Here is a 13,992-nt window from a genome sequence, read left to right as displayed (position 1 = left end):
CATGAGCAGTCCAGAGGGAGGAGCTATAAAGGCAGTCTCTACTGATTTTGCCTTCGTCCCTTCTAGGCTCGGGAATATTTCTGATCAGGGGACAAGGATTGCATGTTTGGGGGCCAGTTCTCAGGGAGCTTACTATTGATATCAAGGCACCAGGGATGGAGAGTGAAGAATCTTTTTGTCGTTGTTCACAAAAGTAGTTAGGAATCTTTATCTTAAGTGGTATCTGTGACTTATTTAATACGACATAGCATCAAGCCAAGATCTGTCATTTTCATTATTATTTATTATTGGATTCCATTTAACACTTGTTTCCCTAATGGAAAAATTGTCTATATCTGAAAAGCTTTGCTACAGTGAGGAACATTGAGCTTGAATGTAGCAACTTTTGTTACTTTCTTTTGTAGACGGAGATAAATTTAGTAACTGGATTAATACAGTCTTTAAATTTTATTTTTTAATGTTTATTTATTTTTGAGACAGAGCATGAACGGGGGAGGGTCAGAGAGAGAGGGAGACAAAGAATCTGAAGCAGGCTCCAGGCTCTGAGCTGTCAGCACAGAGCCTGATGCGGGGCTTGAACTCACGGACCGTGAGATCATGACCTGAGCCGAAGTCGGACACTTAACCGACTGAGCCACCCAGGCGCCCCAAGGATTAATACAGTCTTTAAACAATTAATTAATTAATTAATTGATTCATTAATTTATTTATTTTTGAGAGAGAGCGCGCGCACAAGCAGGGGAGGGGTGGAGAGAGGGAGACACAGAGTCTGAAGCAGGCGTCAGGCTCTGAGCTGTCAGCACAGAGCCCAATGCAGGGCTTGAACTCACGAACCGTGAGATCATGACCTGTGCTGAAGTCGGGTGCTTAACCAACTGAGCCACCTGGGTGCCCCTGGATTAATACCGTGTTAAAGGTCAAGGTGGTGAATACAGATTGCCTTTGGAAAGGTATTTTAACATTACAGCAAATATGTTTCAAAACAAATAGAGGAGTAATTAACTTCTTTTTTTTCTGAAGGTTTCTGGAATTGGCACTCGAAGAATCTCTACAGAAGGGTCTGCAAAACAGCTACCAAATGCTTATTTTCTGCTCCCACAGGTTCAGAGCATTCAGCTTTCACAAACCCAGGTAATTTTAATGGTGGATTTATTTTGAATTCTAGCAAACGCCAAACTTTGTAGTCTTCTAAAGTTATGTGTCTTTCACAGCCCTTTTTATATAGGATTGCTAGAGATGTTAAACTCACCAGCTTTTAGAATTGGGATTTTACTATTTTCCGCTTTTTGAAAAAATCCTGATGTTGTGTCAGTGGAATCAATGTTCTTCTTTTGAAAGGCTGTATAGTCCATAGTGTTGCTTTGTCATAGTTGGCTTTATCTTGTTTTTGATCACTTGAAGTGTTTCCAGTTTTTCGTTATTACTACCATTAGTCCATGTACATGTTTTATAAGTTTTTTTATTTCCTTTTTGGATTACCCGTCTCCTCAGGATATATTTTGTAAAGAGAGTGTCTGTAGTTCAAGACCATGAACCATTTTATAGAGCTTGTTAAATATTGCCAGGTTGCTTTTCAAGAAGACAGACTGCTATGGTCACTAGTAATGATATTTTTTCAGGAATGTCTTACTATCTTCCCCTCTCCCTAGTCCTAGCCTTTCTTGAGTGTGGCTCAGTGGAAAGAAATGTTTTTGATGTTTTAGAGTGTATATCCAGATGACCCTTGAGCAGTGCAGAGGCTATGAGTATCAACCCTCAATGGAGTTCAAAATCTGTGTATAACTTTTGACTCCCCAGAAACTTGACTGCTGGCAGCCTGCTGTTAACCAGAAGCCCTACAGATAACATAAATAGTTGATTAACACGTATTCTGTGTTGTATGTATTATATACTGTATTCTTATAATAAAGTAAGCTAGGAAAAATGTTACTAAGAAAATCATAAGGAAGAGAAATACATTTACAGTACCGTTCTCTATTTATTGAAGAAATTTGCATATCAGTGGACCTGCACAGTTCAACCCATGGTATTCAAGGGTCAGCTGTAATGATACCTTAACGTTGTTTTAATATGCATTTCATTTATAGTGTATAAGTTTGACCACTTTTCCCCTTTGACTTATTTCCTTATAACTATGGCTAACTTTTGAAATTGAGAAAATTCCTTTTATATATATATATATGTTTGTTTTTTTGAGAGAGAGAGAGAGAGAGAGAGAGAGAGAGAGAGAGAGACAGAGCATGAGCAGGGGAAGGGCAGAGAGAGAGGGAGACACAGAATCGGAAGCCGGCTCTAGGCTCTGAGCTGTCAGCACAGAGCCCAACGTGGGGCTCAAACTCATGAACCATGAGATAGTGACCTGAGCCAAAGTCAGACGCTTAACCCACTGAGCCACCCAGGCGCTCCAAGAAAAGTCTTGAACCAGTGTATCACCTTACTGACCCTTTCTTTCTGATTAGTGAATAAAGAATATTGCTTAGAACTTTGTGTCAGTCCCAGTAGTGCCTGGGGCTTTCCTTCATTCAGTAGTCTTCCTCTGCTGTGGGCAGGCACTGGTTTAGTATTTCCATCTTCCTGGAGCTTACATTCCAGTGAGAAGACAAATAAAACTAATTTACCTGTAATGTAATGTCTGGGAGATTTGTCATCACTTAGATAATTCTTGGGAATTTTTGGTATTATTTTTACTTTGATAAAACTGAATAGCCCTTCCTCCCAGGATTTTAAGGAAGATTTCTTTTAGTTTGTACATTTGGATTTGGTTTAAATCCTAAGACCAATGGGGATGTATTGAACTTTTTTTTTTAAGTTTATTTCTTTTCAGAGAGAGAGAGCAAACAGGGGAAGGCAGAGAGAAAGAGAGAGAGAGAGAATATCTCAAGCAGGCAGTGCAGAGCCCGATGTGGGGCTTGAACTCTTGCATGGTGAGATCATGACCTGAGCCGAAAACGAGTCTGACTGTAACCAACTGAGCCACTCAAGTGCCCTTGTATTGAACGGTTTCTAGCATAAAAATGATCTGAACTGACTTGCATTTTTGTAAGGGGTTGAAAGGGCTGGGGTAAGTGTAACTTGCATATGCTGATAGCATGGGTTTTTCCTGCTGAATGTTTTTAGCCTTATCTCAGGGCCGTCCTTCAGCAAAGGGGGTGGCTGAGAATGGCCAGGTTTCTCTGGTTACTGAGACTGGAAGCTTTGAATGCCAGATGCTGTATTAGTGGTGATAAAAGTATTGAAACAGAGACAGGTGTTCAGATATCTTAGTAGGGGTTAATTTAAGGATACAGAGAATTAAGGGAAAGAGGCAATGACCATGCAGGCCTCTCTACGAGGCCTGTGAGAGACCTTGCTATGAGGAGAGCTTGCACGTTATATGCATTGTACCTGGCAGATCTTATCTGCTGACCGTGATGCCTGCTGCCTGTTTTCCTGCATCCAGGCTGTCATCATCTCTTTCCCAGTCTACTCCAGTGGCCCCTTAACAGATCTGCCAGCATCTAGTCTGGCCCTTTCAAAAGTCTCTTTTCCTAAAATGCAAGTTGGACCACACTAGTCATCTGCTTAACACCTTTCAGTGTATTCCTGCAGGTCTCAGGATTTAAAACCAGGTTCTTAGTGTGGCTCTAAGGCCTTGCATGGTCTGGCTGCTGTTCCTCTACCGTCACGTGGTCTTCCTCTGCTTGCTTCCTCTGCTTGCTCACCCATGCCGTTTTCACTCCTCCACACGTCCTTCGTGCCTGCGGTTTCCTCAGATTCCCCCGCCCCAACTGTCCTCTGGAGTAGCCCTGATTTCATCCTTTCTGTTTCAGCTCAAGCTCCACTTCTTCAGAGAGTCTTGCCATCTCTCCCCATCCTAGTTCAGGTCCCTGGATGGACTGTCGTAGAACTGTGTTCTTCCCACTTAGAACGCTTATCCCCATTACTCGGCCACCCTTTCCTTCCCTCTGTGAAATTGCAGCCCCGTGGAAGCAGAGACTGTCTGCTGTTGCTCTCCACAGGGTCCCCTACACCTAGCCCAGGGCCTCCGGCAGAGGCGCTCAGTGAACACTGGTCAGATGAAGTTCCGGCTGGAGGGACGTCTGTAGCTCTCCCCATGGGAGCAGTTTCTTTGTTCTGTTTCTTTTTTTTTTTGCATTTTAATTTATTTTTTAACAGCTTTATTGAGCTATAACTCACATACCACAGACTTGATCCATTCGGCAGTTTTTAGTATATTCAAGAATTGTGCAGCCACCCCCGTAGTCTAATTTTAGAACATTTCCACGGCCGCAGTTCCTGGCAACCACCCCTAAGTTTTCTGTCTCTATAGATTTGTCTCTTCTGGATGTTTCATATAAATGAAATGTGTGATCTTTCATGATTGGCTTCTTTCACTTAATGTTTTTAAGCTTCATTCATGTCATAGCGCATATCAGTCTTTTATTCTTTTTTATTACCCTATACTAGTGAACCATTGTATGGACATACCATACTTTGTTTCATCATTTACCAATTGGCAGGAATTTGATTTGTTTCCACTTTTTGGCTATTATCGAAACTGTTGCAGTGAACATTTTTGTACAAGTTCATGTGGACATATGTTTACTGTTCTCTTGGGTGTGTACATAGGAGTGGACTTTTGTGGTCATATGGTAATTATATGTTTAACATTTTGAGTAACTGTCAAAAAATGGTTGTATCATTTTACAGTCTCACCAGCAATACATGAGGATTCCAGTTTTTCTACAGCTTTACCAAAACTTATTTTATGTTTTTTTGGTTTTTTAAGAACATCCTAGTGGATGCGAAGTGATAGCTTAGGTGTTTGGTTTGCATTTTCCTGATGACTAATGATGTTGAGCATCTTTTCAATGTGCTTATTGGTCACTTGTATATCTTTTTGGAGAGATGTCTATTCAAGTCTTTTGCCCACCTTAAAATTGGATTGTTTGTTTTGTCCTTGTTGAGATGTAAATGTTCTTTATATATTCTGATACTAGGCCTTTATCAAGTACATGATTTGCAAATACTTCTCTCATTCTGTGTTGGTTTTTTCATTTTCTTGATGGTGTTGTTTAAAGTACAGAAGTGTTCGGTTTTGATGAACTTCAATTTTGCCTGTTTTTCCCTTTGTAACTTATGCTTTTAGTGTCCTATCTAAAAAGGTCCACAGTTACCAAGATTTACCTCTTTGTTTTCTTCAAAGAGTTTTATAGTTTATCTCTTACATTTAGGTCTATGATGCATTTTGACATTTTAGTGTATAGTGTGAGCTGGGGATCCTAATTCATTCTTCTGTGTGTGGGTATCTAGTAGTCCCATTTTTTAAAGATGTTCATTTAGTTATTTTGAGAGAGAGAGAAAGCAGGGAGGGGCAGAGAGAGAGGGAGAGAGAATCCCACGCAGGCTTTGCACTGTCAGCACAGAGCCCAGTGCGGAGCTCGAACTCCCAAACCACGAGATCATGACCTGAGCCAAAACTGAGAGTCAGATACTTAACCAACTGAACCACCCAGGCGCCCCTGACTATAATATTTTTGCATTTAAACTTCATACATATATGTGTTTGTGTTGTGTTTAAGTGGCCATAATTGCCAGCTCTGCTTTCTCAGAAAGAAATGTCTTCATTTTGCTCTTCTGTTTTTCCTTCTTTCTGTTTTTTGGTCAAGAACCCATCATCTGAGGTGAGTGTTGAGTTCAGCTTCCCTCAAAATGGGATAGAGGGTTTGGGAGGTACTCTGGTTCAGTTGGGAGCTGGAAGGTGGGTCTGCTAGAACGCTAGAGAGTGAGAAGGTTTGGGCAGAAATTAAGATATTGTCAGCTTTGCTTTCACTTGCTTCCTTAGCTCCATCTCATGGGATAAACGAGGGTGCCAATAATCATTGTTATGTTATCTCATTTTTTTTGCACTTTGGGCTCATTTTGGTCCGTTTTATTTGTGTCTTTACCCATTGGTATCTGACTTTTGCGTTTTTCCTGCTCAGTTGAATCGGATTGAATGGCTCCCTTTCTTCTGCTGGAAACCAGAGTGTGTGTGTGATTTCTTTTCTATCTAGATTTTTGGTGATGTGTTGTAACAGCCACTAGGTTCAGTGGGGAGGAGGGTATACCTTTCGCCTCTCTGCTGCCCATGTGTGTCTGCTTTTTTCTTTTTCAACCTTTTCATCTGGCCCTTCTTTTTCATTTGTTTGGCCCTTTATGAAGCGAGGGCTCCTAGCAGATGAGAGGTCACTGTTGCAGTGGGTCTGAGTAAAAGTCTGAGGTTCCTCTGCTTTTGTTGTAGTCTTGTCATTATTTGACCCCCGGGTTATTGTCCCAGTCATTCTCTGCTCCATGTGTCACACTGCTGCTCTCATGTCCTCCCAGACAAAGCTGTTCAGTGCTTCCCTGGTCTCTGTACTAGCTGGGCCCCTGTTGGTTTCAGCATAAAGCCCGAGCCCCGGAGCTTGGCATATGAGGCCCTCGACACCTGCTCCAGCCTCCTCTCCAGCCTCAGACGTCCTGCCCTTCTCTTCTCCACTCCGGCCTCCAAAACCGCTCGCTGTTGAAACGGGCCATCCCTTTTTACATACTGCCTTTCCTTCATAGGCTTTCACCCCCTTCTAACCCTCATTGTCCTTCTCGCTCCCTCCTCTGAGACCTGGTTCAGGTATCAGCTCCTCCGCAGCCTCCCCTGGGCCCTGGGCAAGTCTGTGTTCCAGTCCCCCTGGCACGTGGTTCAGACCCCTGCTTGAACGTTTGGTGTCATCCTGTGTCGTCCTCCATGAGGCTCTCTTCCATGGGCCTGTTTCTTTTTCATTTTTATAATCTCAACATCAGCTTAGTGTTTAGTACATTGAGGCTCCCACAGTTTTTAATAAATAGGTGAGTCAGTGGGCATCTGAGTCGAGATCCCCAAATAGCGTATCTACCTGTTGTAACATGTAAGATTTGCATAACTTCCCCTTTTCACCACATCAGCCACTTTGACCTTCACCAGATTTACTGCTAGGGCAGGTGGTAATATCCTTATTTTAGAAACTGTAGGATGGACGTAGAGTTTAAGTTACCTGGTGGAGGCCGAGAGCCGAGCTGGGATGGGCAGTGCCAGCGCGCTCTGCCGAGGGATTTGCGCCACGTATAGTTCAGTGTCGCGATGACTTCCACATCTGTGGACTTAGTAACTCACGTTCCATGAGAGATAAATGTCAAATAAAATGTGGGGTTTGGCTACATTTTTATAATGGCAGAAGAACAATGGAGACAGCTTAAAGGCTCGACAGTAGAAAGAGGATTTGATGAATGTGATTATATCAACATGTAGACTGTTAAGTAGTTCTTCCAAGTTATAATTCTGATGCTTTGTCTGACAAGGGAATAGTAGAATATAAGCTAGGTTATACTTGGTGAGTGTAACTATAAAATACATGGTGGGATAGAATACGTAAATACAGTTGTGCTAGGCTTGTGAAAAAGTGAGAGTTTTTACCTTTTAATGTTTTTTTACAGTGCTATTTTGGTTCCAGACTGTTGAGATTTGAGGAGTGTTTCAGTGGTTTATTTGGGCAAAACAGTGTTAGAAATTGGCATCATCTCAGGATCTGGCATAGAGGTTCACTATCATGATAGGCTCGTCTCAGAGATTTACAGGAACTTAGTTATTGGTATTAGAATCATTGTAAAATAATGTTTATTGTTAAAGATAAAATGATAAGGCAGTGTGGGAAAGCCAGATAAGTTTTGAAGTTAGAGGAAAACACATGACACACAGTCCCACCAAATAAAAGTGTGTGTGTGTGTCCTAACATGATACCATATTATCACATTATCTAAAAGTGAGATTGTGATTATACAAAAATTATTATGTAATCAGAACATAACATGGGAAACCAGAGAAGTGAAAAATTAGAAATAAGCCCCAAGACTACAGTCACACTCGGCAAAGGTAACTAGGATTAATATTTTGTCATATCCTAGTGGGCACCTGGGTGGCTCAGTTGGTTAAGTGTTCACCTTTGGCTCAGGTCATGATCTCGTGGTTCATGAGTTCGACCCCCACCTTGGGCTTCGTGCTGACAGCTCCCTCCCTCCCCTGCTCACACTCTGTGTATCTCTCTGTCTCAGAAATAAAAACAAACAAAAACATTAAAAAATGTTTTGTCATTTCCTTTCAGTGTATTTCCTGAGTGTGCATGTATACAATGAAGGGTTCCCCTTCCCATCACAGCATAATGTTGCTGGATTGAGTAAAGGAGAGATTATTTCTGGGTGTGCTGCGTGATACCTAATGCATTTCAGACCAGGAGTTCCTAACCTTTTGAGACTGGCACAGCCTTCGCTTTTGGAGTGGTGACATCAGGCCCCTGTGCCTGCCTGCCCGGGACAGGTGTCAGGCAAGGGCTGTGGCCCCAGGTCTGTGTGGAGCCTGGTTCCTGCCAGCCTGGGAGAAGGTGCCCTAAGTTGTTTTCCTGCTTCTTTCTTGGCTGCTGAGGTGCTGATCCCTGTCAATTAAGTGTGGCAATCTGGAAGGGAAGCTGTAAAATCAGTATAGGGAGAGGACCAAGGAAAGTTTTTTCAATCACAGTTTGACAGAAAAGAAGGGGGCACATTTCTCACTAACAAATAAGGTACGAGAGTCTCATCTAGGATTTGGAGATGGAAAACAGAATAGGGAAAGGTTCTTTAACCTCTGTAGCTGTCCTGTTTTCTTGATGGACTTCCGTCATTAGTTAAAAATGAAAGAAACAGATTTTCTGAGTGTGACAGCTGAGAATTCCTACAGATCCATGTGACATCAATAATATATTTAATACCATTTCTTTGCCTGATGAAAGTTTGATTTTTTTTTTTTTACATAAAAATGATAGACTGTCAGACTGTGGAAAGCTATTACTATATGTTAGGTAAATATGTGCCATTACTTAATTTTCCTCTACCTACCTACCTCCGAATATGGCTTTTAAAAGCAAGGAAATTGCTAAAATTTGTACATTTTTCTCTTTTTCATCTCATTCCAATGAGAATGATTCAAGGGGTTGGGAACTTGGGAAGCCGAGACCGGAGGGGTTGAGGGTGGGAGCTGGTGAGTGGAAGGAAGGGAGGAAGCAAGGGAAAGTCTAGAGAGGATACCTACGTGTGTGTGGGGGCGGGTGTTTCTCTTCTGTGTCCTGCAGGGCAGGCAGTCCCCTTCCCTCCGTCTTCCCCCCGTTGCTTCCTTAAAATCTCTACTGTCTTAGCAGGAGAGAACAGTGTTCTTGATCAGTTTCCTGGTCCCTCCTTTAACTCAGTGATTATTACCTTGTGTCTTTTTTGCCTTCCAGGAGAATTGACTAGCTCTTTACTGAAAATGAGAGATCCCTAGCATTGCAAACACAGTATTTAGAAGCTTTTGTTTTTATGCATTTCCTTTGCTAATATTGTAAGCTCCTTAAGTGCAGGAATCCTGTCTTAGCCAACGTTTGTTTTCTTACCACCTGGCAGTCTGGCCACATAACGTACAGTGAATAAATGTTTGATACTTGAATAAATGATCTTAAAAAGAAACTATAACCTCAGTTATTTAAGAAGTTGTAAGATATGAATCTTTTTTTACTTCTTTCAGACTTTCATTATACTCTGTTCTAGAAACTTTTGTTGGGGTATATGAAGATGCCCAATAAATAACATATGGTTCTGAACTAATGTATGTATAAGAATCAGGAGTTAGGGAACGAAAATGCCACCTTCATATTGCTGATGAGCCACATTCTCATGTATCAGCTGAGGTCAGAGAGCCAGTTACTAATTCCCTGTCCCCTCGGGTGGATTGTGGAGCGGCCCATCAGAAGGGGAGTTTGAGTCTGAAGGACAGACACCCTTCTCCAGAGTAGAGAGAAAGAAGGCAGCTCCCCTCTGAGCCCCTATCCTTCTCCTCACTGCCTACAGCACAGCATCATGGTCTGTGGCCCACTGACAAGCAACCCTCCCCTACCTATAAGGGGAGAGGAAGACTTGGGGCCAAAGGACAAGTGAAGTTAGGAAAAGAGAATCCTTTCCTTGTAACATTCCTCAGTTTTTTATACCCTTGACTCATTGGGCTTGCCTTTTATTAAGCCTGAGTCCCCCCTTCCCCTGACAAGGAGATCAGCAGGCTTCTGGCAACTGTGTTCCCACTTTCCTTAGCCTGTTCCTCCTCCCACTGGACCCAAACCCCCATTTCTTTGATTATCCTCAGCCTGTTGGGGAGCATTGTTGAGTTTGCCCCTAGAAAGCTCTGAGATAGATTAGAATAATTCATTAATAATCTTTTCCAAAGCCACACTAGAGTCAAGGTTGAGAGTTCATGTCCCCATCTGTTTCCCATTCCAAATTCTTTTCAAGTATGATATCCAATACAGCTTATCAGAGCTTTTGCAGTGGGCTCAAATAACAGAGTAAAGCTACTCCAATAAAAAAAAAATACCAGTCATAAAGGATGCCCCATCATAGAGATGCATGGTAGAGTGAATAAGAAAGTGAATTCTGACCACCTGGGTAAAAATCTTGGTCATGTCTGAGTGACCTTGGTCAAATTACCTAACCTCTCTGTGTCTCAGTTTATCTATAAGATAAATAATAATAGCACTACTTCATAGGATGGCTGTAGCTATTGACTAAATTCATGCATATAAAGTGCTTAGAATTGGTACCTGGCACCTAACTAAAATGTATTCACCAATTAACTGTAAAAATAAAGTTTTGAATATAAACCCTCTCCTATTGTGAAACTCTTGGAAATTTTTTTAAATTCAGAGATCCAGTCCTCTGGCAAGACGTGAAAGTTCAAGGCTATAGTCCCATATCAAATTATCTTGGCTTGTGAGTTAACATTAAAAGAATTTGAAGCCCTCCCCAATTTCTTACTCATTTGGTCTTCGCCAGAGAGGTTGTCCATGCCTGTGTGCAGCTGGGGCTCACTCTCGCTAGGATGTGTGCGGCTTCCCTGGAGTTTCACAAGTTACATTAATTTAATATTAGGTCTCTTGGGGCGCCTGACTGGCTCAGTCCATAGTGCATGTGACTCTTGATTTTGGGGTTGTGAGTTCGAGCCCTACATTGGGTGTAGGGATTACTTAAAGATAAAAAATATCTTTAGAAATAATATCGAGTCTCTCTTGAGCCTTGCTTGAGTCTAGAATCTTAAGACACGTAGGAATATCAGATTATCAACCATATATCCACTGGGTTTGCAAAACATGCCTCCCATCCCAGTCCTCAAGGGACTGATTCTAAGCAGAATTGTTCCCAGTACTTCATTTTTGCCGAAAGGAGGGATGGATGATGGAGAGCATCACCTTGGTTTTGGCTTTAGTTTATGCCAGTTGTTTTGATTCTCAGACCTTGCATTTAAACTCCGTGGGGAGAGATTGCTTGTCAGGAGGCTAAGGCGGCAGCCTGTGTATTCCTCTCTCAGGAAGTTGCCCCTGAGGTGCTCTGGTCTCCCCTCAGAGTTGGGACTTGGCACTGGTCGCAGCCAGTCACAGGTGTGTCTTTGTTCTTTCTGCGGGAAGCCCTTGTTTCTGGCACTCCTGTGCTGACTGGCATGGACACCCTATTGAGGGATGGAGTGTCCACGGTGCCCGGGCAGGGGCCTTGAGATCTGTGTACACAGTTGTTTCCATTGCCTCTTACTGTGGATTCACTGAGGCTTCTGGGACCTACTTCTTAGAGAAGGCTTTCCCTTTTAGCCCCACCTACATCAAGTGGGGCATTGTTTTCAGGTTCTTGGAGGGGAGCTGCTGTTGACATTTGGGAAGCTCGGGGCCTAGTGGGGACAGCATGTTGGCCGGGAGCCGCTCACCATGGCCTCCAGGTTGTGAGTGTGCCCCTTCTTTCTCTGCACTTGTGGGCTCTGCCTCCAGGATATGCTTTTCCTGTCCCCTCTTGCTCTCAGGAAGGCTCAGTTGAGTTTCTCGCCATTTAACCAGCTTCTTTTATTGCTCTCTTTCTTTCTCTAACACCTGCAAAGTTGCTACTGTTTTCTGGAATTGGTTCGTTCCTTTTCCTTTTTCTTTCACTTTTTGATCTAGATTTTTTTTTCTTTAGATGTTTCCCTAGATATTTTCTTGTGAGTTCTCCTAAAGGAAAGAGATAAAATCAGTAAGTTCTGGGTCTGCTGAAAGCATCTGTTGTTCAAACACATCTTCTCTTCCCTGCATTGGATGGTCTTCCATAGGAGATGCTCACCTATCAGACCAACATCTAAATCAGGCCTGGGGTCAGTCTGTCTTGATAGTCTGGCCTGGTTCCTGTTTAATGAGTTTCCTCTTTTTGCTGTGCCTTCTCTAGACTGAGTCCTACTTCCATGAACTTCTCAAAATGCTCCCCCAGGGCATGGGCAGTAACTGTGTCTCCACCTAATATGCTCTGGGCATTCTGCTCTGATATTCCTGCTTGCCCCCAGTGCCCCCCCCCCCCCCCCCCCCCCCCCCCCCCCCCCCCCCCCCCCCCCCCCCCCCCCCCCCCCCCCCCCCCCCCCCCCCCCCCGCCAAACCTGTCCAAGACTGTGTAACCCTGGGTATAGCTGTTTCAGTCCTCAGTTGCTCTTACTATGGATTCTGATCCTGGCTTTAGAAGTGCATTTCTCCATACCTCCTATAACCAAATCCTGATTCCTTTGTGGGGAACAATTCTAGTCTGCTAACATCTTGCTTTTATTCTTTCATTATATATATATTTTTTTTTTAATTTTTTTTTCAACGTTTATTTATTTTTGGGACAGAGAGAGACAGAGCATGAACGGGGGAGGGGCAGAGAGAGAGGGAGACACAGAATCGGAAACAGGCTCCAGGCTCTGAGCCATCAGCCCAGAGCCTGACGCGGGGCTCGAACTCCCGGACCGCGAGATCGTGACCTGGCTGAAGTCGGACGCTTAACCGACTGCGCCACCCAGACGCCCCTATATTTTTAAGCTCCAATAAGCACAAAGTTCTATCTCCCTTATTTCAGTTACATACCAGGCTGTCTCCATCTCTCTGTATGTCTCTTGGGCTGTACCCAAGAGAAGGCTGTACCTTCTCGTTTCTCATTCACGTTCTCTCTGGTTGTTCCCTAAGAGGTTAGTCTTCCTTTTAAGGGGAGCCCTCTCTTCCTCTTGTTTCATTAATCTGCCTTTTCTGTTTTATTTTTTGTTCATCTTGCTCTGATGGGAAGACTAAACCATGTTTCCCTAACCTTCTAGCACCTCTTTGATTTCCAGAGTGAACCGGATTGTTCCAAGGACGGACCTTAGTGGTTGCCTTCTTTGTGCATGCAATAATTCTGTCAAATTGCTTCTCTGACTCAACCCAAGATAAGAACATAGCTCCTTAATGAGAATACCCTTGTTGCTTCTTCTTCTTCTTTTTTTTTTAAAGTTTATTTTTGAGAGAGAGAGAGAATGCCGGAGAGGGGCACAGAGAGGGGGAGACAGGGATTCCCAAGCAGGCTCCGCACTGTCAGTGCACAGCCTGGTGCAGGGCTCGAACCCAGGAGCCAGGAGATCATGACCTGAGCTAAAACCAAGAGTCAGACCCTTAACCAACTGAGCACCCAGGCACCCCTCCTTGTTGCTTCTTTATTTATAAAATCTGCCACCCATCTGTATATCTGTCATTTTGGATCTTGAAAATCTAAAACAGCAGTTAGCGTTTAAATGATTAATAAATCTAGAGCCAGTGAGTTGGGGAGGAACTTTTGAGTCTGTGGACCAGCCCACATGATTTTAAACTAGACTTTTCATAGTTCCAACTCATAGCCATGAAGATAATACATAAAAAGGAACAGAATTCCAAACAACCCGTCTGTACTGCCTGCCTGGAGTTGGACCCAACAGTTTCTTCAAGATCTGGTTATAAAAGCAGATGGTGTTCTAGAAGCTCTATTTTGAGGAGAGAGAGCCCTGACTAGGACATCTTTTCCTTTTCCTTTTTCCTTCTCCCTTCTCCCTTTCCCTTTCCTTTCCTAGTGGTAAAGTGTGCACACCATAAGATACCATTTTAATTGTACAATTGAGTGGTGTTCAGTAAATTCACGTTT

At 43.1% G+C, this 13,992-nt stretch overlaps 1 protein-coding gene across 2 annotated transcripts in view; it reads left to right on the top strand.

Moving 5' to 3' along the window:
- The window catches only part of TMEM131L (transmembrane 131 like), a 170,979-nt gene that overhangs the window by 87,198 nt on the left and 69,789 nt on the right, over positions 1-13,992 (top strand). For both annotated transcript variants that reach the window (XM_043567149.1, XM_043567140.1), the window contains exon 7: positions 1,021-1,131. In XM_043567149.1, the coding sequence (XP_043423084.1) occupies positions 1,021-1,131 (111 nt within the window). The remainder of the gene's footprint in view (positions 1-1,020; positions 1,132-13,992) is intronic.

Source organism: Prionailurus bengalensis, chromosome B1 (assembly GCF_016509475.1).
Source record: "Prionailurus bengalensis isolate Pbe53 chromosome B1, Fcat_Pben_1.1_paternal_pri, whole genome shotgun sequence".
Classification (NCBI taxonomy): domain Eukaryota; kingdom Metazoa; phylum Chordata; class Mammalia; order Carnivora; family Felidae; genus Prionailurus; species Prionailurus bengalensis.
This window is presented reverse-complemented; position numbering and strand designations above follow the sequence as displayed.